General features: G+C 52.9%; 1 protein-coding gene across 3 annotated transcripts; it reads left to right on the top strand.

Moving 5' to 3' along the window:
• Positions 1-3,281: 3,281 nt before the first annotated feature.
• Positions 3,282-12,044, top strand: Znf629 (zinc finger protein 629). Of its 3 annotated transcripts, none has more exons than XM_029479138.1 (3): positions 3,282-3,312; positions 6,294-6,400; positions 6,505-12,044. In XM_029479138.1, exons 2-3 carry the CDS (start codon positions 6,328-6,330, stop codon positions 9,036-9,038), a joined length of 2,607 nt encoding a protein of 868 aa, XP_029334998.1. In that variant the 5' UTR covers positions 3,282-3,312; positions 6,294-6,327; the 3' UTR covers positions 9,039-12,044. The 3 variants fall into 3 exon arrangements, with proteins under 3 accessions (XP_029334998.1, XP_029334996.1, XP_029334997.1); XM_029479136.1 differs by lacking the exon at positions 3,282-3,312 and adding an exon at positions 3,758-3,947; XM_029479137.1 differs by lacking the exon at positions 3,282-3,312 and adding an exon at positions 4,357-4,532.
• The last annotated feature ends 432 nt before the right edge of the window (positions 12,045-12,476 follow it).

Raw genomic sequence — 12,476 nt, 5'->3', positions numbered from 1 at the left:
AGGGATTGAGGATATGATTGCAGACCCCCTAGTCCTCCAGATATGGTTTGGAGCCTCTGTGTTCTCCTGCTTACAGGCTAAGGTTTGTGAATTCTTAGTGCATACATGCTCAGACTAGCACTATCTCACTGAGCTGCCCACTCCTTGGCTACCAAGGCTCATCCTCCTCCCTAGAACAGGCAGCAGAATCTGTGGCTCACAGTGCAGAGACCCACGTGGGCCAGGTTCACCCAGGCACCTCATGACTCTCACAGCAACCTTGTACTTGGACGACATGAGCTTCCGTATGTGGAGGATTGGTAAATCATTTCTGAAACATGGACAGGGGTTTGTTCAAAAAAAGGCATGGGGAAGGGCCACCTTTATCCTTCCCAAAGTTCCCCTGCCAGGGTCACACACAGATACCATAGGAGCTGCCCATGGGCAAGGAGACATCAGCTTTGCATAGGGTCAGTGCATCACCTGCCTCTCTAGGAGCAGGACCTCCCATTCCTCACTCTCCCTGGGGAAAAGGTTGGCCTGGTGGACTTTTTCTGACCTCTGAGTTCTGGATAAGGGTAGGAGAGTAGGCTTTTATGTACTAATTTTTTGAATGTAGTAGCAATTAGCTCAGCTAAAACAGAAAGCAAACAAGCAAAAACAACCCCCAACCCCACCCCACCCCACCCCCGCTGGCCTAATTAGCCACTGTTCCGCACCTCCCAGCACCTCCCAGCCGGCAGCTGTCCTGGTTCTCCCTGCCCCAGGGCTGGGCCCAGCTTTTGCAGTTGGTTCAACAAATTGAGTAGGTGCTACAGTTGTTTTGGGCCCCTGGGGAGACACAGCAGGGAACACAAAGAACACAAAAGACAAACACCTGCTCAAGCAAAGATGGTAAGTGACCTGTAAAAAGAGATAGCATAGTTTGAGTTCCCCGTCACAGGGTATGGGGAACAAAAGAGGTAGGGAACCAAGGCTTGCAAAGACCTGACTGTGTGGGAGGAGTTTAGGGAACTATGAGGAAACCTGGAGATGCTCTGACGGGAAACTGGGTTAAGGGAGCAGGTGCTAGGGAGCCTGGAGCCTCACTCTAACCCCAGACGCCTAGAGAACTGTATCCCTTTGCAATGCTAAGACTGGGGTTGCTTGAGCCTTAGCTTTCCCATCATGCCCTGGTCAGATAGTCCTTCCAGGATCTTACGATTTCTTCGTACGTGGCACATACACATGTGTGTACACATACATGTACTCAGCGTGCACACACGCGCACACACAGAGTCTTGTGAGTCTGGGTCTTTCAGAGATTCACCAATCAATACCATTTTTAAAAATTATTTAGTTTTATGTATATGAGAACACTGGTGCTGAACTCAAGCACACCAGAAGAGGGCGTCAGACTCCATTACAGATGGTTGTGAGCCACCGTGTGGTTGCTGGGAATTGAACTCAGGACCTCTGGAAGAGCAGTCAATGCTCTTAACTGCAGAGTCATTTCTCCAGCCCCCTAATTTTTTTTTTAATAAGAAGCTTTATTAAAAATGACTGCCAGGAGCCGGGCATGGTGGCACACACCTTTAATCCCAGCACTCAGGAGGCAGAGGCAGAGGCAGGCGGATTTCTGAGTTCGAGGCCAGCATGGTCTACAAAATGAGTTCCAGGACAGCCAGGGCTATACAGAGAAACCCTGTCTCAAAAAAACAAACAAACAAAAAACTGCCAGGACCATACCAGAAACCCAGAATTTTCTGCCTATGGCCCAGATTTATTAATACAGAGTTTATAACCCCACCACCACCACACACACACACACACACACACACAAAGTTACAAAGTGATAGCTTTCCGGGCTGAGGGAGTTAACACATCCTGCCTTTATGTAAGCAGTGTCTGACTTCAGCAGACATCCTGCAGGTGCCTTAGTTTTCTCCAGCAAGCAAGCAGTTTTGTTTTTTGTCTTTTGTTTTAAAAAAAAAAACAAAAAAAAAAAACAAAAAAAAAAACAAAAACAAACTAGTGGTTAGTTCCCAGGACCCATTGTCTTGCAAGGACAATAGAGGCAGTTTCTTAAAAAGATTAGCTTGCTGTTCAGGGCAGTCCTTATCTTAGGCAAGTTTGCTGTCAGGGTGCATTTTACACACTAGCAGTTTACAAACCGAAGCATTTTTCTCATTGATTTGTTAAGTACAGCAGTCTTTAAATTTTGAACATGTTATTCGTTATTATAAGTCAATATTTATTTATTGGTGTTTTAACATGTAGCCTCACTGTGTAGCCTAGGTTGGTCTCCCCCCCCCCATTAATTTATTTATTCACTTTATATCCCCATCGCTGCCCCCTTCCTCCCAGTCCTGCCCCTATCCCCCTTCCCTTCTCTTCTGAGAGGGTGGAGCCTCCCCTGTTTCTATTTCCTCACCCTGGCACATCAAACATGGCTAGATGCATCCTCTCCCACTGAGACCAGACAAGGCAGCCCAGTTAGGGGAACAAAATCCACAGGCTGGCAAAAGCTGTAGAGACAACCCCTGCTCCAGCTGTGAAGGACTCACATGAAGCCTGAGCTATATACATCTGCTACATGTGTGGGGGGGAGGGGAGTTTGACCCAGCCAGTATATGTTCACCTAGGTTGGTCTTAATTCATGGTAATTTTCCTGTGTCAGCTTCCAGTGCTAGAGTCACAGCTATTCACTCCCATACAGGGCTTGGAATTTATTTATTTATTTATTTATTTATTTATTTATTTATTTATGGTTTGAAACAGTCCTGTTGTGCATCCCAGGCTGATCCTGAAGTCCAACTCTTGATTCTCCTGCCTCAGCCTACTAATGGCTGAAGACTACAGGTCGTGTGCTTAGCTACTATGGAACTTTTCGAGGGTAGAATGTTCAATTGTTGTTCAACTCTGGTCTCCTCACACCTGGGTTCATTGAAAACTGTGGCCTCGCACTTTACCTCACATCTCATGTCTTGATTAATTTGCCTGTAAAATGGGGATGATTCTGAGTCCTCTCTCAGGATGTGGTGGGGAGAAAATGAGACAAGCAGGAACAGTTTGGGAGCCCTGCGAGGTTCCTTGTTTAGAAACAGGGTCTCGCTAGGTAGCCCTGGCTAGCCTGGAGCTATGTGGGCCACGAATATTTTGAACCTTCAGGTCCTCCTGCCTCTGTCTCCCAAGCAACGGAATTACAGGAATTCACCACTACTTCTTGCTCCCTAAGTTTATGGAAGGCTTGCTCTGCAGTGAGTTGTGTACCTTACCCCCACGAGCTGCTGGGAAGGGGTAATGCCTGCCTTGTCAGTTTCTTCCTCCAAGGAGACCGGTGGGGGGTGAGAGGTAGGTGAGAGGTGGGTAAGAGGGTCCGTAGCGCAGGATAGCCTTGCCTGGCCCATTAGCTTCTGCTTTTACCGCTAGGTCTGCCCACCCAATCTTTGCTTTCACCTCCTAATCACCAACCCGGGCGTACCAGCCCCAGTCCTGGGTGAGTCCAAACAAAGGCGGGTCTCAGGGGACCCGCGGCGGCCGAATCTGAGATCAGCTTAACTGGGCGGCTGGCAGAGCCTTTGGAGAGAGAGTATGGCCAGAAATCCGAAGACCTTCGCCGGCCTCTGAGCTCCCCCAAAAGCTGATCTTCCATGATTCCACTAGACACTGGGAGAGGGGCGTCATCAGCCACCTCCTTGCTTCCATACCCACCCCCTCATTTTTTTCCCAGGCTGTGGGAGGCAAAGGGTTAAATCCCATAGAGCTGATGTTCTGACTCCAGGCTAGAGGGGCCCGGGAAGCTGGGGTCACTTCCTGCTCCGTCCCAGTCACCCTGAACTGGTCCCCGGGTCCTCAGCCTGGAATCACCCCTTGAGAAGGACCCTAGAGTTCCCGGCATCTAGCCCGTCCCCCGAGGCAGGGCACTTAAGGGGTTAAGTCCCCTGGGGCTGGCCTCTGCCTTTCGGCTTTTCCCAGACCCCAGAGCCGTGAGTTGGGGCCGCCTGGGTTCCCGGGGTGGCCTGGAGGCCCGGGACAGCCGCCGGGGAACAATAGGGCCAAGGAGGCGGCGACGGGCGAGGGGCGCAGGCCGGGCCCGGGGCGGCGGGGGACGGCGGCCGGGGGATTGTGAGAACCGCGCGAGGGCCGCCGTGGGGGAGGGGAGGCGCGCGCGCCCCGAGAGCGAGTCCGGCCGGGGGCGGCCGCCGCTCTCCGGGAGCCGGGCAGCCTGGACGTCCGCGGCGGGGAGGGAACGCCGGCGGCTCGCCTGGGCTTTGGGAGCGGGGGACAGGGTGGGTGCTCCGGGCCGGAGGCGCTCAAGTCTTGGTCCGCCCGGGTGCGGGGGGCGGCGTCGAGGGCGGTCCCGCTGCCTCCTGGTCAGGGTCACCCTGGGCCGCGCGCACCTCCGCGGGAAGGCAGCCGCCTCCGGCCGTCCTTCCCGCCTCGGTCCTCTGGGGGTCGTCCGGGACAGGAGGCTGGCGCTCTTGGGCCTGGGCTGGTTCCCAGTAGTAGTCGCCTCGCAGTCTTTGCTACTTCTTGCATGTGGCCTGGTTATTAACTCTTTCCCTTCTACGGTAGGCCCTTGAGTTTTAAGTTTCTCAGTTCAAGTATCTAAGCTCCTACCTGCCCTCGGTCAGCTCAGCAGGGTAACCTTCTCCCCTCCAGGGGCCCCCATCTCTCCCTAAAAACACTTAGAGATAGGGGAATGGCTGTGAGGGTGGAATTTATCTCCTTGCTTTACTCTAACTCACTTCTCGGCTGCATTAGCAGTTGGTCAGCCGACCATTGCTTCACCAGCTTCACACGCCAGCTACCTCTTGGTGAGCTCTGTCCTCTTTGTCCCTGTGCACAAAGTACCTATGCACACTGTCACCCCAAGGGTAGATTATTCCAGGGATTCCGTTAGACGTCAGCGCCCTCCTGCAGTTTGCGCCTATAGCCCTGTTCTCTCTCCTGGGGATCACCCTGGGATTTTGAGTGACGGATATGACTCCTTTCCCTGGGGGCTCACTCTGATGAACTTGTGTCCCTTTTCTGACATCGATTTGCAAACTGATCTTAAAAGACACTGAACCAGATAGGCTGGCTTTCCGGGAGCTTGAGGTGTCCAGCTCATTCAGTCCTCCAGCAGAGTTTTTACTGGGTACCTGACCTAGGCGTGTGATGAAGCATCAACAAAAAGAATAAGGCAGAAGGATGGGTCCCCAGGTGTGTGTCTGGCTTTGGGGACATCCGTACCTAGAGCTCAGAGATGCAGCCTCTCAGACCTCCTCACTGGGTCTGACTTTTACAGCCGAGGGAACTGGGCTTCCCTGTACTTTTCCGGCTCATTCTGAGGCTTCTGAGCTCTCCTGCCAGGAGACCACAAGTAGGAGTCTCATGTGACTGTCAAGGTCACCCCATGCCACAGGGCAAGCCAAACACAGAACACTGAATTTGTGGTCTTAGCCCTGTTACTTCCCACCTTGGGGCCTTGGAGACATCTCCCCCAGTGTCTACTTACTAATCTGTAAAATGGACAAATGACTCTTAAGTCTCTCAAGGCAGTGAAAGGAAGAAGACACCTGGGAGTCACCTATGCTCTCTACACACTTGCTTCCCTCCCCTCCTCCCCTCCCCTTTCTCCTTCTCTCCTTTCTCTCCTTTGTTTCAGACAAGGTCTCATGTAGCAGGGACTGACCTTGAATTTGTACTTCTGATCCTCTGGTTTCCATCTCCCAAGTATGCCACCAAGTCAGGCTCCCCCTTTCCTTTCCCTTGCCTTCATCTCCTGTAGGAGTCCCTGACTGCAGACTCCCCTTCCCACCCATAGGCTATCCTCTGTGCTTGGAGAATGGCAAACTGCCCCCACTCTTTGTGAGTAGTTGTCCCTTCAGGGAAACTTTTTTTAACCCCTTAAAGAGTGCCAGTCTCAGTTCTCTCTGGGGCTCATAAGGGAAAAGTTTATTGCACTCAATTAGCAGTCCCATAAAGGAAGAAAATTGGAGTCTTAATGAGCTTCCTCTGATTTGCAAAATAACACGTTTCCAGGCCTCTGGGCATCAGATGTGTGGGGTGAAAGCCTGCCTCCCATCTGAGTGTTGGATAGCGCTCCAGCCTTCAGTGTAGGCACAAAGGGTTATGACTGATGGGGTTTAAGTGACTCTACATTCACTGAGTTGCTTCATTGCAATCTGGAAGATTTGCAGCATTTGGAACCAGGCCTTTGAGACTAAGGGGCTCAGTGAGAAATGGTGTCGGAGAAGTGAGTGGCAGGTCCCCAAGAGTGACACAAGTGGGAGCACAAAGAAAAGCACTAAACCAGGTCCCATTGTGTACCCATCTCTCCCCACCAGAGACCCTGGAACCTTCACGGTCTGCAGCTCTGGGATGGAGCCTGAGACGGTGCTGTGGGGCCCGGATCTGCAGGGTCCTGAAGAGAGCCAGAATGAGGCTCATAGAGGTGAGGGGCACAAGGGGCTCTGGGCAGCCACAAGGGAGGGAAGAGAGACCAGACCCCATGTTCTGAAAGGAGATGGGGGCTGGAGACTCCCTTTCTGTCTGTAGGTGCTGAAAGTGGGAACGAAGAGGAGAGCCCTCAGCAGGAAAGTTCTGGGGAGGAGATCATCTTGGGAGATCCAGCTCAGAGTCCAGAATCCAAGGACCCATCAGAGATGCCCCTGGAGAGCCCCTCCCAGGATGCCTCAGCCCCTCAGGATTCCCCAACCCCCCTGGGTTCTTCCAACCCCTTAGATCACCAGACCCCTATGGACCCATCAGCCCCCGAGGTAGTCCCTTCCCCATCTGAGTGGACCAAGGCCTGTGAGACCAATTGGCAGTGGGGAACCCTCACCCCCTGGAACAGCACACCTGTAGTCACTGCCAGTGAGCCCAGCCTGCGGGAGCTGGTGCAGGGACGCCCATCTGGGGCCGAGAAGCCATACATCTGCAACGAGTGTGGCAAGAGCTTTAGCCAGTGGTCCAAACTGCTGCGGCACCAGCGAATCCACACGGGGGAGCGGCCCAACACGTGCTCAGAGTGCGGCAAGAGCTTCACGCAGAGCTCGCACCTGGTGCAGCACCAGCGCACGCACACGGGCGAGAAGCCTTACAAGTGCCCCGACTGTGGCAAGTGCTTCAGCTGGAGCTCCAATCTAGTACAGCACCAGCGCACACACACGGGCGAGAAGCCCTACAAGTGCACGGAGTGCGAGAAAGCCTTCACACAAAGCACCAACCTCATCAAGCACCAGCGGTCCCACACTGGGGAGAAGCCCTACAAGTGTGGCGAGTGCCGACGTGCTTTCTACCGCAGCTCGGACCTCATCCAGCACCAGGCCACGCACACGGGTGAGAAGCCCTACAAGTGCCCGGAGTGCGGCAAGCGCTTTGGCCAGAACCACAACCTGCTCAAGCACCAGAAGATCCACGCGGGCGAGAAGCCCTATCGCTGCACCGAGTGCGGCAAGAGTTTCATCCAGAGCTCGGAGCTGACGCAGCACCAGCGCACGCACACCGGGGAGAAGCCCTACGAGTGCCTGGAGTGTGGCAAGAGTTTCGGCCACAGCTCCACGCTCATCAAGCACCAGAGGACACATTTGCGCGAGGATCCCTTCAAGTGCCCCGTCTGTGGCAAGACCTTCACACTGAGTGCCACCCTGCTGCGCCATCAGCGCACGCACACGGGCGAGAGGCCCTACAAGTGCCCCGAGTGCGGGAAGAGCTTCAGTGTCAGCTCTAACCTCATCAACCACCAGCGTATCCACCGTGGGGAGAGGCCGTACATCTGCGCCGACTGCGGCAAAAGCTTTATTATGAGCTCCACTCTCATCCGCCACCAGCGCATCCACACCGGTGAGAAGCCCTATAAGTGCTCTGACTGTGGCAAGAGTTTCATTCGCAGCTCGCACCTCATCCAGCATCGCCGCACGCACACGGGCGAGAAGCCCTACAAGTGCCCGGAGTGCGGCAAGAGTTTCAGTCAGAGCTCCAACCTCATCACGCATGTCCGCACACACATGGACGAGAACCTCTTCGTGTGCTCCGACTGTGGCAAGGCCTTCCTGGAGGCGCAAGAGCTGGAGCAGCACCGCGTGATCCACGAGAGAGGCAAGACACCTGCCCGGAGAGCTCAGGGTGACAGCTTGCTAGGGTTTGGGGATCCTGCCCTGCAGACTCCGCCACCAGGAGCCAAACCTCACAAGTGTCTGGTCTGTGGAAAGGGCTTCAATGATGAAGGCATCTTCATGCAGCACCAGAGGATTCATATCGGAGAAAACCCCTACAAAAATGCAGATGGCCTCATAACACACCCAGCCCCCAAGCCTCAACAGTTCCGCCCCTCCAGGCTCCCCTTTGGAGGCAATTCACACCCAGGTGCTTCAGAGAGCAGAGCTGACCCCCCAGGACAGCCCTCGAAAGTACCCGAGAGTCAGGAGGGCTCGGGCCAAAGGCTAGGCCAACCCTCTTCTAAGTGCTATGTTTGTTCCCACTGTGGAGAAAGCTTCCTTGAGAGGGCTGTGCTCCTGCAACATCAGCTCACTCACGGGAATGAAAAGCCCTTTCTCTTTCCTGAGTGTAGGATTGGCCGTGGGGAAGGGGCAGGACCCAGCCCCTTCCTAAATGCAAAGCCCTTTAAATGCCCAGAGTGCAAAAAAAGCTTTGGCCTCAGCTCTGAGCTGCTGCAGCACCAGAAAGTCCATGCGGGTGGGAAATCCCAGAAGAGCTCTGAGCTGGGGAAGAGCTCTTCGGTCCTGCTGGAGCATCTCAGGAGCCCTCTGGGAGCCAGGCCCTACAGCTGCTCTGATTGTGGGGCCTCCTTCCTGGATCGACTAGCTCTTACACGACACCAGGAAACCCATACTCAGGAAAGGGCCTCCACTCCTGAGGACACCCCTTCAGAGTCAGCCGCATTGTCCCCAAACCAGGAAGATGAGGGAGAGGCCTCTACCCCCCCAAAAAGCAGCAGCCACGGGGAAGAGGAAAGTCCCAAAACTGTTTCGGAGAAAAAGCCCTTTCTTTGCCCCGAGTGTGGAGATGGCTTCACGGAGGTTGCCACTCTCCTCCTCCATAGGAGCTGTCACCCAGGGGTCTCCCTGTGAAGTAGGTCTGGTGACCAGGGACCACTCTCTCCTGATAAATTTTGGGGAAAGGAGGCCAGCCCCATCAGATCATAGAGAAGTAGAGGGTCAAGAACCCTGGGAAGAAATAGTGAGTTTGCATCAGTGATGAGAAGCCTAAGAGATCGTGGGTGAGAACCACTTATAAGCCGTAGAGAAAAACTCCTGGGTTATAAGCCCTATAAATATGTAGGAAAAAAGCCCTTTAAGTCTGTAGCAGAGAATCTTATAAACCATAGTGGGTATTAAATGTAGGAAGAGGTTCTAACATGTCTGTAGACAACCCCATGAAACTGTATCAAACCCTTATCAGAATCCTCCAGTGGGGGAGGTATAGGGAACACAGCTCTACAGCTGGGCACTGACTTGTGAGGTGACCCTCAGATGACAGAGAAAACAGTCTTCCCAGTCAGCATTCCTCCTGGCAGCCATGGAAGGAAAGTGTTCAGAGGGAAGCCGCACAATACAGGAATGCCGTAGAACTAGAAAAGGAAAAATGACCGGGAGGGAATGACCCACAGGTGAAACAAGATGAGGAGAAGTGTCTCGTCTTGTCGCACTGGGGGGCTCTTCGGGGGTACGAGGTCAATCCCAGGTGAATTGTATGTACTAGGGGAAGGAGGACTGGGGGTCTCTTATCAGTAAGGTTCCCCAAGTAGGAAAGAAACAAATATGGCAAGCCATTTTAAAGGCTGGAGTTTGGGGTGTATCAAAACCCTCAAGTGTAAGGATGCCGAGAAAACGCTGAGAGACCATCTCGGATCCTAGGGGAGGTTCCATTTATTTGAAGGGAAGCAACCCAGGGTGGAGAGACTGTAGATGGAAGTCAGTCAGTTTCTCCTCCTTCCCGGGAGCTCGTTAAACTCCAAATACAAGCACATCCCAGTTCGTGCTGTTTGGATTCTCCTCAGACAGGCAGGGCCAGCCTTTCCCCAGCCCAGCTGGAAATGTCTACTCTGAGAGGCCTCTGGGGTTGCGAGGGGCCTCTGCCACATTCTCAGGTCTCACAGGTTTTACCTGGAAGCTAACTGCCACAAGTCTTACTGCAGTGGCAACCCATTCCCTCGGATTCTGTCCTCAGTGGAGAGAGCCACTCGCTGCTAGTCAACTTCCAAAGAATAAATTCCTTCAGAGATTCAAGGCTTGTGTGTGCTTGTCCTCCCTAGCTGCCTGCAAGTCCACACGGGCCACTTGTGGGCGAGGAGGGACGGCAAGACGACAGTACAGACAGCTTTGATTTACCAGCACATGACTTAACCCTCAGCCTTTTGTGTGAGTTTGGTGTAAGAATGCCGGCAGGACAAGCCAGGCTGCCCATGGTGGATGTCCTGACACAGCACAGACTGGACCAGCGTTCCTGAAGAGGACAAAGGATGCTTGACCACCTTCCTCATCCCCAGTGCTTGGATGCCCCCGAGAGGGGGTGGCCAGATTTGATTTTGGCTCCGGAAAGGTACCTATTCCACCCGATCCCTTGGGCCTCTCTCTTAGCCAGAAACTTGTGAAGGGAAATGAAAGCAAAAGAAATGCTCCCCTACCAGGCCTATCTCCTCCTCAGACACAGCAGACTGGACGGGTCATTAATCCAGCAGAGCTTGCTCATGGGCCTGGAGCTGTGTGATGGATGGAGCAGTACTGAATGCCATATAATGTGTTGAAGAGAAACTTTGTTGAGAAACATCTGTAACAAAGACCCTTAAAGATGGGGAGGACTTTCCCTGGTACTTGGGTTGCCAAGGGAATGTCCTCAGCCTGGTGCTGGCACTAGTGACTCAATGTCCAAAGAAGCAAGATGAAGACTCCAAATGATATATATGGCTCTTTAGGAATCCTGTGCCCAGAAGGGCGGCCTGGATTCCTACAAAGCTGGGGAAGAGACCTCTAATTCCATTACCTAAAAGTTCAAAAGGTAGAGACCCATCACCCCTCATCTGTCCTGTCCCCAAAGGGATGACCCTCAAAATTTAAAGGACCAAAATCTAGAATACTGGGAGAAAAAAAAATCGCAGGCCTCCTGGGGAGAGAGAGAAGGCTTGTCTTAGACAATTACAGAGACAGCCTTGCTGAAGTCCTGAGTGCCAGGAGGGGGGCCCATGGAGACGAGGAGGAGTCTGTCTGTATATTGACAGAAATGTTGATAAAGGGGGTATCCCTATACAATGTAGATACTCTCCTAAGGATAAGCTGATTTGTCCCCTTCTAAGATGGTAGCAGAAACTAGAGAGAAATCCTTTGTAAAACTAGGAACAGATTCCCTCAGACTCAGGTCTGAACCTGTGTCCATCAGAAGAGTGCTGGAGGGGAGGTGGTCAGTGATGTCACGCTGACTACAAACTACAGAGGACTAAGATGGAGCCTGTGGAATAGGATGCTCTCATGTTCTGCAGACAGTGGGGGCTATGCTCCTGATTCCAGTACTGAATGGACCTTGTAGATAGGTTCCTGGGCTTCCTAGTAGGAAAGAGGGCAGAGCAGAGACCTTGTGGTGAGACCTGTTCTTTTAGCCAACCCTCTCTCAGTTCCAGCTATACCACAGGATGACCTAACTGGCTCAGGAAAAGGTCCACCAGAATTAAGCCTGGAAGGCACAATGGAGTCAACTCTGTCCTGGACCGAGAGCCCTCAGAAGTGCCCTTGGGTAAGAGCCCAGCAATCATAGACAGAAGAGTGCAAACACAGGGGGATGGAGCTGATCTGCACTTAAGGTGAGACTTAGAACTGATGTTGAATATAGATAGGAACTCTTAAAGGAACTGGGTATGAGTCATGAGTCGGGTGAGGGTTTGAAACCATCATGACCCCCCCACGCCAGTCTGAAGTGGACGGCTCTCAGAAGCCTTTGCCCCCACAAAGGAAGCCCCGCTCACCTCACTTGTCCCCATGGAGTGAGGGGAAATCCTGTTTTTGAGTGTTGTGTGTCAGTAACAGTGTTGTGTCACCATGGTCATGTTGAATAGTTGAAGAGAATAAAGGGAATGAGATTTCCTAGTTGTTTTTACTTTTTATCTACTTGTTCAACGAACAGCAAAGTTGTTCACTCCTAGAACTAGGGCCCACGGGGACCCTAAAAGCTCAGTATTGTCCCAGGTTTGCCCTTCCCTGGGGCCCTATGCTTCCTGTACAGTATTTGCTTATAGAAGGTTGATAGGTTTATAGAGCTTTAAAGCTCAGTCCTCGTGAAAGAAAAATCTGGTAAGCTGGATGGCTGCCTGGCAGCACTAGCCCTGGTTGTCTTGGGCCCAGCTTTGTAGCTTCTCTGGGTACAACACCCACAGACTCCCCTGTAACACAGGGAGAGCCCCCAAGTCCTCATCCTGAAAGCTGGCAACCACCTCTCCATGTGCCCCTGGACCCTGGGTCCAGTTCAGCCTCTCCTGCAACCTGTCCTCTCTGAGCCGTACCGTGACTTGTTCCATCTCC

The sequence above is a fragment of the Mus caroli genome, chromosome 7 (genome assembly GCF_900094665.2).
Source record: "Mus caroli chromosome 7, CAROLI_EIJ_v1.1, whole genome shotgun sequence".
NCBI classification, from domain to species: Eukaryota; Metazoa; Chordata; class Mammalia; order Rodentia; family Muridae; genus Mus; species Mus caroli.
This window is presented reverse-complemented; position numbering and strand designations above follow the sequence as displayed.